The following is a 13058-nucleotide window of genomic DNA, read 5'->3' as shown; positions in this document are numbered from 1 at the left end:
AAGGCAGGACCCATGAACAGAGAAGGGTGAAGGGATGAAGGGAATAGAATGTTCAGTTGCGTGTGGTAGCAACCCACAGACCCAACAGTTCGCGGCAAGATTGTGCTGGTGCAGTAATTGTACAAAGGAGTTGTTCCAGAATTCCTTGCGTCGTTCTCGGAGATGGGGTGACAGTGATACCAGATAATGTTCTTTCTTGGTGGTGGGCTGCATAGTGGGTGACATTGTCCTGTGAGCGGGGGCACTCTCTTCCATGATCCAGACTGTGACCATTAGCAAGAGGCAGATGAGGGATGCAATTAAAAGTACGATTGTCTTTGAACTATGCAGTTTGGCAGTCTTGGAGTCCTTGCGGTGGGTCTTCGGTCGTCCCGGATCTTCCATCACCCTCAAGAGGCTCGGTGACTGGCAGGACCACATACTTTTGTCTAGCGTTTCTCCTGGTAGCCTTTGTAGTGTTAGCTACCTCTCTGAGAATTTTGACTCAGTTAGTGGTCTGCTTCGTCGGAGCACTTTCCTTTCATCGCAAGTTGTACCCTTTTCTGGATGGCACAGAGGGATCGGGAAATTCTGCCAGTTCAAGTGTCTCTGTTACTGGGTAACATCTCAGGGCTGGTCGATCTTTGGTCAGGAGCTCTTCTTGGGTGTCCACGTCTTTGTTCTTTGCCAGTGTTGGGGATATTTTCTTGCAGTGATGTGCATGCAGCCAATTTTTCTTTCCTTTCACTCGAAGTGCAGTTTGGGTGGTGATCAAGACTTGCCAGGGGCCTGTCCACCTGGGTTCCAGACTCTTCGATCTCTAAAAGTTCTGGATCAAAACATATTCTCCAGGTTTGTTGTCGTGTCCGGGGCCCCTGGATGTGTCTGGTATGGCTTGCTGCACCTGTTGGTGGATAACAGTTAGTTCAATTGTTAGTTTGTGCTAGTAATCAGACATTAGTATGTCCGGGACATCGTGGATGGAAGTTGGCTTTGGCGCAGCCCAAATGTTTATAGGCCGGCCAAAGACAACCTCGTACGGAGTCAATTGGTGTCTTGTTGGGGTGGAGCACATTGATAGCAATGCTAGTGGGAGGGCATCGGGCCATTTCAGTCCAATGGTGGCAACTATCTTTGCTAGTTTTAACTTTAGTGTGGCATTGTGTCTCTCTACCAAGCCTGCAGATTGGGGGTGGAAAACTGCGTGAAACTTTTGCTTTACCCCCAACCCTTTCAATATGTGTTGGATAACTTCGGCTACGAAGTGGGGACCATTGTCGCTCCATAAAATTCTACAAAGGCCATAGCGGGGAAAAAACTCTTTCAACAACACTTTTGCAGTAGCGGTGACGGTATTGTCACGAGTGGGGTATGCATCCACCAATTTGCTGAATACGCACACAATAACTGGGACGTATTTCAGACCATGGCACCTCTCTAACTGAATGTAATCCATTTGGAGGATCTCGAAGGAATGGTCAGGGACTCCAAACCCTCCCCGTGGTACTACTGTCCCTTTCCCTGGGTTGTGTTGCAAGCACACCATGCACTGTTGTACTAGGCGCTTTGCTGAGTCTGCTATCTTGTCATTATACCATACCCTAGCAATCCGTTCGGTCATGCGAGTGGATCCTATGTGTGCGGGTAAGTGTGCCATGGTCAATATGGGGATCAGATATGCGTTAGGATGGGTGTGCCATGCGAGGTCAGGAATCCTCTTTCCCTCCACAGGAGCCCAAAATGGTGAACTACCCCGAAGGCATACTGGCTGCCCGTGTATATGTTTACTGTCGATCCTGCTGCTAAAATACATGCTCGTGTGATAGCAATCAGTTCTGCCGCTTCTTCGTTGTTTGCAAACAGAGAACATCTCAAAGAGAACCAATATATCGTGTAGCAAATGAGGCTAAACGAACCAATCAATGCGTAATACTAATATTTTCCTAACCAATCAATTCCAATACAATCAAACAATCAATCAACTGTCGTTCTTCACGACTTTACCCGAACCGTATTGACAGTTTCTCGTCTTCACTTCCAGCGCCCGATCGTCCTCTATTCTCTGTTATTGCCGCGGCACTCCTGTGGGATCCCAGTCAGGACCGTAGATCACTAGAGAGAGGTCCGTTCGGAACCGGTGAAGTTCGGATGATCGGCTGCCAGACTAGGGTCTCTTTCAGGCAGGTGCACTTTCCCAATCGTTGCAGTCGTTCACTCCGTTGTTAGGACCTCTCTACCGGACCCACGTGTCGCTGATGGGCCCCGCGTTGGGACGCCAATTGTTGAATAAGCATGTTTTCCCTAGTTACCCTCAAGCACTGCTTGGCGTTAGTCGCCTCTAATTCAATCTGTAATTATCAAATAAAGAGGCGGGCGCTGGGACCTGGAAAGCAAGAAACCAGTTTATTTCTCCAGAGGAAAACACGTCAGATCGGACACGCAGAATGTCTTCCCGAGGTGCTCTAACTGCATCTGTGGCCTGGCCTTTTATACAGATTTGTAATGTTTTATTGCAGAGTAACACATTTCTGACATTTCTATAATGCATTGTAAAACCTCTTTGGAATCCCCGCTTCAGGCCCGTTCCCACACATACCCAGCAGTAAATGTCCCCCACCCCAGTCTCAGCAGGTGATTGCCTTCGCGCAGCTGGGCATTCCGGCAGGAGCTGAAATATGCGCAATCAGTCGGATCTTATGGGGTCATTGATTAATTCCGGACCCTTTGATGGGAGGCGAGATCTTACTGTACGGGGGCAATAAACTGTATCCGCAGGGGTTGGTTATGGCCTGGGATCGGATCGAACAGCCAGGTGCAGGGGAGGGAGTTATCGAAGGGGCTTGTTCGTGCATGTGGGTTTGGGTCGCGCTGGCCACGGTATCTTAAAATGGCTGCCGCTTACGCGCTTGTAGAGGCCTAAGTTGGACAAGATGGCGCCGGTAATGTTCACATCATAATCTCATTTTTAAAAGGCCATGCCATATTGTGTTTGTAGATGCGCAAAATCGACTACCGTCCCCTGTTTCCAGAGGTCCCCTACCGTTGAGAGCCCAATGCTATCCCAGTGCTGGAATTCCTTACTTCTGCAGAGGCAGCCCAGTTGTTGGGAGTCCTGCAGCGGTGTCATTTGTGTGATCGTCTCCAGACATCGCAATCAGGCTTGCGCTTGGTACCAGATATGTACTGTGTGTGCAGTGGGGCCTACCAGTCCCGGAGGCCTACGACGCCGGTATAGATTTGCCATCAGTCCCTTCTCCTCCAGGCTTTGCCTGTCTGCGTGGTAAGCCGGCTCGTCTTGTGGGGTGTGCAGCCAATAGTTAAATATTTTAAGATGCGCCGCCCAGTAGTACAGCTGAACATTCAGGAGCGCTATGCCTCCATTATACCAGCTGCGCACCAGTTTGTCCTGTGCGATCCGCGCCGGTTTGTTCCCCCATAACAAACCAGAAACTGCCGTTGATATGGCCTTGAAGTATGCTTGTGGGGCTAAGAACGGCGTGTTTTCGAGGACATAAAACGTGGAAGCGCCATTATTTTATAAAGCTCCGCCCTCCCCAGAAGTGTGAGGGGGAGATTACGCCACACCACCACTTCACATTTAAATTGGTCTAATTGGGGCTTCAAATTCTTGGTATAGAACTCATTGGAGTCGGACGTCACATATATGCCCAGGTATTTAAAGGCTTCATCGGTAACTCGCAGTGGGCAATCCGGAGGCAACAGCGGCGGCGGCCCAGCCAGCACGTAGAGAACGGATTTGGACCAATTTATCCTATATCCAGATACTCTGCCGAATTGCTCGAATACGTTCAATAGCACAATGATGGATTTTCTAGGGGAGGTTAGATATAATAATACATCATCTGCATATAAGGATATGCGATTCTCCCAGGCGTCAGTCCAGCGGATCCCTCTGATAGAGGGCTCCCACCGGAGCCAAGCTGCGAGCGGCTCTAATATTAGCGCGAACAACAAGGGGGATAAAGGACACCCCTGCTGCGTACCCCGTCAAGCGGGAAGTCTATTGAGATGTGTCCATTGGCCACCACGTGCGCCATTGGGTTATTATAGAGTAAACCGATCCAGGCACAGAATTTGGGACCAAACCACAAGTGCTGTAGTGCTGCAAACAGATACAGCCATTCCACCGTACCATACTGGCGTCAAGTGAAAGGATCACCGCCGGCTCTTGAAGGTAGGCTCGCCTAGCTAATAATGCGTGCAGTCTGCGCAGGTTAAGCGCTGTACTGGGTGAGGCATGAATCCAGACTGATCCGGACTTATCAGAGACGAAAGATGTGGGGTCAGTCACATCGCCAATAGCTTGGCCAATACCTGTTAAGCTTGTTTTTTGATTACTCTGCGAGATAAGTGGATATCGTAAACATGCATAACAATTGTTGTCTGTTTTGTGTAACTGAAAAAAGCAAATCAACAAATACATTTTAAAAAAAGAGTTAAATGTTAGAAAGTTAAACGGACAAGCAGGGTGGAAGAGTCCTTGACATGACACACATAAACCATTAGACTGGCGGCGTAACACAAAATAATGGAATACCACTGCAAAATGATGGGCGCTAATACTTCCATGTCTCACAGATATAAGTAGATTTTAGACTGAATGGGGGACACTATCCGGTATGAAACGGCGATGTTGTGAACACTTGGAAGCAGGCGAAATGGTTGGGCATTGCTGGTAGATTACGGTTGTGGGTGTAAACCTTGTTAATGCAAGCTTGAGTCTAGATCACAGTCCAATTACAGGCTAACTTAGGACGTACACTCACAGTATTCTCGAAGTCATTTTTTTTAAGTTTAAGAAATTTTTATTGAGTATTTAAATAACAATAGTACATATGTTATGCGTGTACAGAAGATATGTAAATGATACGTGCAAATAAGGAGTACATAACATGCAGTAAAAAACTAATTAGGGAGATGAAAAGGATAAAGAAAATAAAGAAGAGAAAAGGAATTAGGTAAAGGGTAGAAAAGCAGAAAGAGAACAAGAAAGAAAGAAAAGAGGGAAGAGAATGAAAAGAAAAGAAAGAGGAAGAAGAAGAAAAGAAAAAGGAAAAAGGAGAAAAATGTATGTGGGAATAAATAGGAAGCATTCAAGAGGGAGAATTAGAAGAAAGATAGGATGTAAAAGGAAGCCAAAGAAGATCAGATTTAATTTTTAGAGGAGTAGAAGAAGAGGCAGCAATAGAGATCCTGTGTTCATCACATACAAAATTCCACCAAGTAAGAACAGTAATCTTAGAGTTATCTTTCCAACACGAGAGAATGACTTTGAATGCAATAGAGATGAACAGGTCTAACAGTCTAGCAGAAGAGCTTATAATATCAACATCATCGGATAAAGAACCTAGCAAAACATTCTGTAAGGTTAATGGAGCGGAACAAGAGAATATATTCATACAAGTCTTCCAAACTTCCTTCCAAAAAGAGAAAACAAGGGGACATTCATATAATAAGTGTTGAAGTGTTCCAGTCTCTTTAGAACATGACCAACAAAGGGTAGATGAAGTTTGTGAAAACTTATGAACAGTAATAGGTGTGATAACGACTCTATGATAAATAAAAACAAAGATTGAGTAATTCGAGCAGCAATAGATGTTTTGAACAGTTTAGACCAGACACGATCCCACAACAAAACAGGGAAAGTAGTATCTAGGTCATTTTCCCATGCAATCTCAACAGAAGATTTGGGACGATCACCAACATTCGAAGTCAAAATTGTATACACATGAGCAGCTTTGGGTTGATGGCTGGAGAATAAAGGATAGAGAGGGGAGGTAGGGATAAAAGAGGGAAAGGTAGCTGGAGGTGAAAGGGAGGGTAAATGAGATAGAATGGCAGACGTAATAATATTGTATTCATTGATAGAAGAAGAGGGCAAGTCAAATAGGGTTTGCAATTCCAAAAAGGGAATGAGAGAGCCATCAACAAAAAACTGATAAACAAACACAATATTCTTCTCCTTCCAGTGTTTGAAGTAAAATGATTTACCTTTGTAACGAAGGAATTTGTTATACCATACAACAGATGCTAAAAAACATTGCAAAGGGGAAAGGTAAGAGGAGAATACATTGGATATCACAGTTTGTGAGTGCTTTAAAATAGGGAATTTAGTTAGAAAAGAACAATTTGACATAAAAACAGTATGCTGGAAGGAAAAATCCTTCAAGAGAGAGCGTTCGAGAAGAACCCAGGCAGGTATAGGGGTGTCTTGAAAATCATAAGCCAACGAAAAGGCTTGTCTAATCAGGAAGGCTAAATGATAAGTCTTAAAGTTGGGAAAACGGATTCCACCTTCCGATTTGGGGCGCATCAGCTTAAGCAGGGCTATACGAGGATGTTTATTATTCCATAAGAATTTGGAGCAAAGGGAATTTATGCGGGTGAAATAGGAAAGGGGAATTTTAAATGGAAGCATAGAGACAGTATATAAGACATGAGGAGCAATCATCATTTTAATCGTGTCTAAACGACCCCACCATGAGAGAAATAGGGGAGACCAACTTTGAAAAAGGGATTGAAGTTTCTGTATAAGAGAAGCAAATGTAATTTTGAGGGTTTCTTTCAGGGAAGGCGCAAACCAAATACCTAGATATTTAATTTTGGTGGGACACCACGCAAAGTCAGTGTTATTAAACATGTATTGATAACATAGCGTATTGAGGGGTAACACTTCAGTTTTGGACAGGTTCAACTTATAACCCGATATGGCGGAATACAAGCGGACCTCCTCCAAAAAAGGGGTAAGAGAGGATTCCGGGTTTGACATATAAACCAATACATCATCTGCATAGGCTGACAATTTGATCTCATTAGAGGACAATTTAAACCCAGAGATGTTGGGATTAGAGCGAATTCTTTCAAGGAAAGGTTCGAGACACAAAATAAATAATAAGGGGGATAAGGGGCATCCTTGTCTAGTACCTCTTGATAGGGAAAAAATTTTTGAAAATTGATTGTGTAGTAGAGCACCAACACTGTGTGCCTGCCTCATAGCACCAGAACCAGTTTTGATTATTCCTTTGCTCTCCAGTCGTGCCCCTATATGGCATGAAATAAATGTGGATTCGCTAAAACTAGCTGGCAGTATCTAAAGCTCGGAAGTAGAATCTACACAATGAATACTATAAACAGGTAACATTCACTATAATACCCCCTGTCACCACAGCCGTGCTCCCTTCCACCTGTTATGGGGCTGTGTACTGTGTGTGGGAGTATAAAGTGGCAGTGTACTTTGAAGGTATCCCTCTGTTTATCAGAGTTGGAGTGAAAAGTGAATGTTGAAGCAACACAAGCATATGTGGAGCACCTCACAAGGGCTTTGACATGTAGAGTTACATAAGCAGGGTGGAAGAGTCCTACCATCACACACAGAAACCACTAGACTGGTGGCATAACTCAAATGATGGACTGCCACTGCAAAATGTGATGAGGGCACCATATTCTTCCATACCTCACTGATACAAGTAGATTTTAGAGTGAATGGGGCCGGGGAATCTTGAAGGGCTGACCGCCCTCGTGCTACAGAGGGTGCAGAGTCCTGCATTATGACCCTGCATGAGACGAGCAGCACCAGCCTCAGGCTTCATTTAAAACGCTGATTGAGAAACCTTAAAAGTGAATTCTGGAAGAAGGCACTTGATAAGTGAGGGTGTGCATTGGTACTAAGGTGATAAAGATACTGGGTGGCCCATTATAGTCGCCACGTAACCACTATTGACAAAACCAGGGTATCCACTAGTGGTGTAACACAAAATGATGGGGTCCCTGCAGAATGTAATGCAGGCCCCTGCCCAGAGAGCCATGTGTCGCAGGTACTCAAAGGCTTCACTTTAAATCAGGGGCCTCCCCATGCAGGGGATGCAAAGCACTATACTATAGCCTGTGTTATGCCCAGGGATTTAAGTAAGGTGAAAAAACTGGGGGTCTCTTAAAGGGGCGTGGTCGATATCATTATGGGCATGGCTTAAAACACCTAAGCTAAAATTCTTTGCTGAGCATTGGTATTTTGCTGCTTCTATCATTGCATCGAGATTTATAATACAACAAATAACATTACACCCACAACCATCTAGGATTATTGGCTTTGTCAATCATTATTTGCATAAGATAAATAATCAACACCTATGGCGTAGTTGTATATAATATTGAAAATGCTTCCGTTCTGACATGATGAGACTGTGAAAGTACTATAATGCGTTTCTTTGAAGTTACCTCAAAGGCAATGAAGAGTGGTACTGCTGCCGAGCTAAAATGTGTTTTTAACTTCGAGGGTGATGGCAAATATGGAGAGCCCGATAGGGACACCTCAGCACCTGCTTTTTAGAATTGCGGAGCTGAGCATCGACAGGACCCCACCTACTTAATGGCCTCGTTACTCCTCTGTTTTTATACAGAAGCAAAAGCTCAACTTTTGCAGTATTAAATACGCGCACTACGCCCCTGTATGACAGGGATTTTGTTTATGGGGCTTTCAGGCTCATTTGTGTAAAATTCTTGAGTATTTTGAATGATAAAAAATGGTGCCATTGTAAGTAAGCTAAACTGAACTAAGAACGAGGGCAGTGTGAAAAACTCATGGTAACCACTGCACAGCATATTTCGCTCTCTCGCAGTTTAGAGTTGTTGCGGGCGGCTTCAGCCAACCTAGCCTAGAAAACATGTTATCAGCCTCCAAACACAGTGCCAGGTCTCCGTCTCAAGGATGCAGATGTATCTTTGCACACTCAGCACGGCGAGTACAGTGGGGTGACCGTTATCCAGGATACGTGACAATCGTGCTGTTGAGATGAAAGCTTTCAAAGTTAGTGGAAAAGGAGAGCGGGCATAACCAACTAAGAAGTCGCTTTAAGCAGAGCCGACACAGACCTCTGTATTTAAATCAAGGCTGGATTGAAGAGAATCTGACCGCCGACTCGCTTGCCCTCTGGCCCTACTGCCAACAGGACTTCGCTGCTTAGTGGATTTTACTGTACACAGCACATCTCATGCACTGTTGCATCTAGTGGGTCACGCATATTTTGTTCCTGCTGTGGTGGATGTTGAAATATGCAGTGCCAGAGTCGGGGCAGAGAGCACACGCCAGTCGTGAGGGAGCAGAGAGACCGAAACCTCTATTTCAGTGGATGGGTTTCATGGAATGGTGCGCCATTTGTGGAAAGGCGGGATTGTCCAAATTGGAAGGAAGCGATCCAGTGTCTGTGGTAAATCAAACATTAAAATCACATTTAATCCGCTCTGCGTGCTCTTTTTTTCACACAGGAGCCAGCCGAGCTGTCCAGCCGTGCCAGCAGTGAAAATGCGAACACGTATAGTCACTTCCTTAAGAAAGAAACTCAAAAGCACATTTACCGTTTTGCAGAAGTGGGACGGGAAAGTAACACAATTAATGTAGTACCCAAAGGAACTACAGCACAAGGAAACTGTAGTTGGTTGGTGCTCCTGATGGAAAAACGGAAGTGATGAATGGGAGTGCCAACCATCAAGGAGCCAGCAAACACGAGCGATGGAGGAGTCAACCTATGGTGAATAGCAGGCGGGATTTCACCCCTCATAGTAATTACAGCAGGTCTTGCAGACAGCGCATGCACTGACGCTCGACCTGAAAAACGGAAGTGATGTATGGGAGTGCCAACCAATGAGGAGGCAGTAAAGTTTAGCGATGGAGGAGTCAATATATGAGTAGCAGTGTGGATTAAACCCCTTTGAGTAATTACAGCAGGTCTTTCAGACAGCGCATGCGCTGACGCTCAACCTAAAAATGATTGTGTACACCTGTAACATAACTGGTGCTTATGTAAAGCACTCTGATGACTTCGGGTAGAGTTCGCGCTATATAAACCTCTAAAAAATAAAGGAATGCGAAAAAGTCCAAACATGGAAGATGTAATGTGAGATCTTGTGTGTTGGTTTTATTGCCTTGTGCCTGCTAGTTTTTGTGTTCTGTGAACCTGCAGAGTGTAACTTTCAGCTCCTTTTCTCTTTCCCAACAGGTGTTGTGGCTGCCATCGTCCCATGGAACTTTCCTCTGATGTTGCTGACCTGGAAAATCTGCCCGGCTCTGGCAATGGGTAAATTACATTTTTTCAAGTGTTACTTGTTAAGGGTAACTGTGCTTTAACTGTCCCCTTTAAGACCATGCTTTAAGACCATGCTTACTCGAGTCCGCAAGAGAGGGGAAAGGGAAAGGTCGGAGCTTCTGACGGGTTACACAGGCTCCTATTTTAGATTTGATATGTAATGCAAGGAAGTCCCACAGCTAGGCTGCCTTGGTGGGGAAAGCCAGCACACTAATTGTTCAAAGATTGAATGAGGTGGAGCAGAAGACCCTGGTCTTTGGTAGTGACATGTCAGAAACACAAGACAAGTATTGTATAGTACTTGCTGGACTATGCACATAGGGATTTAATCTCTACTCTCTCTCTCGCCTCCATTCAACCAATCTAGTGTATTGCCATGATCATTCACATGATCTGTGTTTGAGACGACATGTGCTTCTAACTGCCGTATTTTGTAAATAGTCCCACTTCTGTAGTAGATGGAAAGGGAGCCAAGCGTACTACAAAGAAAGTCTGTCCTGCATAAGCCTCTACCTGGTGGGGAAATGACACATATTGAAAGCTCCTCTTCACAGAGTATAAATCACTCAAACCTATGTGCACTGTTTGGGTATATAAACAAACAGTTTTTTCTTGCAATGCTTGAATTAATCTCAGCCACTGGGAACGTCTGTGGCCGCATTCCAGCCACTCTTGTTTTATATTCTTTTTTTGTCAGACTATTCCATTCCAGTCAGAGACCAGACATACACAAATCAGTCTTGTCCTACTACAAAAGGAACGGTCCAGGCCAACTGCCAGGATAAAATGCTTTTAAGAGTACTACAGTGGACTGTGCCTCCACCCAGATATTCATTCATCGGAGTACACCTTTTGGTTTGTCAATAGTTGTGTGTGTTTACACAGACAGAGTGTTTTTCCTCTAGCCAGCTGTGATCATGTGTTCATCCAGCTGCTTCAGACAGGCTCTTTATCAAGCAAAGCTATTGTGTTTGAATTTTGGGTCACACACATGCAACTGTGATAGATCGAGCTTGCCCTATATGGACATTTAAATGCCACTACAATGCTATTTAACAGCACCTCCTAGTCATTAGGGTGTATGTTGTTCTCTGGGTACCATATTCAATACTGCAGGCCTGATTTGATTATGGTGGCCAGCCAATGACAAGGGCTATATGCCATATCTGTTTATAATGAAATGTTACAATAGTAGGCCTGACTCCTTATTGTGTAACGGGCAAGTTAAACTCGATGGCAGTTGCAATGGCGAACAGATGACCTGGTTCTCACAACTCCAAACATGCGCAAAGAATGAACTGTTATGTGCTAAGTTATGCAGATTTTCAGAGCGCACTATCACCCAGGAAGATATCCTTGCACTAAGCAGGAATGTATGTAGCCAAAACTAGAGCCCAGTGGTACTACTCAAAAAGCAAGGTCTTCAGCTTATTGTGGAATTCAAGATGTGAGGATGAGGCCCTTATGTGTTGAGGCCGGTCGTTCGACGCTTTAAGAGTGAGTAGTAATTTTATTTTCTGCCTTAGTTCTGTTCTAGCTTTTAGTTTATTCTGCTGTCTGTATCGTCTTTTTAGTCCCCTGAGCCTCCTCTGCCTCCATTCCTGCTTCTCGCCCCATCAGTTTTTGCCGCTGCTGCCCCCGCGACCCCTCCCCCCCTGCCAGTGTTTTCGCTCCCACCACCCAGCTGCACTTCCCTCCCCCCATCCACTATTTAATGGCGGCTGCTGCGCAGATTTCTGAGCAGGACCTCTGACCTCCCGGTCGAAGACAAAGCTCTCTGCCCATGCAGCTCTGATGACTGAGCCTCCGTTGCTGCGTCTCCTTCCACCTCTGTGCCTGGCAGGGGTTCTAGTCTAGTGTCTGGTGGTATTCTTATTTTTCTGCCTTAATTCCGTTTTCAGCTCATTCTGTTGTATTTATTGTCTTTTTGGCCAACTCTACGCCTGGCAGGGGTTCAAGTCTGCTGTCTTGTTGTAATTTTATTTTCTGCCTTAATTCTGTTTCAGCTTTTAGCCTATTCTGCTGCCTGTAGTGTCTTTTTGGTCTCCTGATCCTCCTCTGCCTCCATTCCTGCTTCTCGCCCCCCACCTTTTTGCCACTGCTGCCCCTGTGGCCCCTTCCCCTGCCGGTTTTCCCGCTCCCACCTCCCAGCTGCACTTCCCTCCCCCTATTTATTGGCGGCCACCACGCAATGGGAGCACAGCTTGCGCGCCTTAGAAAGCCTGTCTGCGACCCGACCGCAAGCAGCGCCAGCGACCCTGGAATGCCGGCCTCCCTCTGCTACGACAGAGCAGCTCTTCTCGCACTCAACCCCGAAAGGAACAAATACTGCCAGCTGTCCACGCTGAATAGCGCCCACTGCCAGTTTTTCTGCCATCGCTGCCGCCAGACCTTCACCACCCTCTGCACCCACACGGTCACCACCCACTCGTCAGTCGCCAACACCACAGAAGCCCTGAAGTGCATACTCCTCAACGTGCGCTCCCTGCACAAACACACCGTAGAGATCTGGGACCTCCTCGACAACCTCTTGCCAGACATCACCTTCTTCACAGAAACCTTGACAACGCCACCTCCGCCCCAGACACCACCGCCACCATCCCGGACAAATACAAGAGCCAGAGGAAGGACCGCCCCAACCACCCAGGAGGAGGACTCTCCATTGCATACAAGCGCTCCCTCCAGCTCTCCACCTCCACCACGAGCGACTCCTCCTCCGCCATAGAACACCTCCACTTCCAGATCCAGACCTACCCCAGAACCACACTGCGCTGCAACCTCGCATACAGACCCCCAGGACCTTGCGCTTTGTTCAATACAACCATCGCCGACTTAATCTCCCCCCATCTATCGCCTCCATGGACTACATCCTCCTCAGAGACCTGAACTTCCACCTCGGCAACCTCAGCGACCCAAACTCCACCGCCCTCCCGGACAACCTCGCAAACATCGGACTAAAACAGCTCGTCACCGCCCTTC

The 13058-nt window shown here is 46.0% G+C and overlaps 1 protein-coding gene across 1 annotated transcript in view; it reads left to right on the top strand.

The window, feature by feature from the left end:
• ALDH16A1 (aldehyde dehydrogenase 16 family member A1) overlaps positions 1–13058 on the top strand; it is a 728744-nt gene that overhangs the window by 171714 nt on the left and 543972 nt on the right. The window contains exon 5 of the mRNA XM_086930227.1: positions 9993–10070. Within this exon, the coding sequence (XP_086786353.1) occupies positions 9993–10070 (78 nt within the window). The remainder of the gene's footprint in view (positions 1–9992; positions 10071–13058) is intronic.

Source organism: Lissotriton vulgaris, chromosome 7 (genome assembly GCF_964263255.1).
Source record: "Lissotriton vulgaris chromosome 7, aLisVul1.2, whole genome shotgun sequence".
NCBI lineage: Eukaryota > Metazoa > Chordata > Amphibia > Caudata > Salamandridae > Lissotriton > Lissotriton vulgaris.
This window is presented reverse-complemented; position numbering and strand designations above follow the sequence as displayed.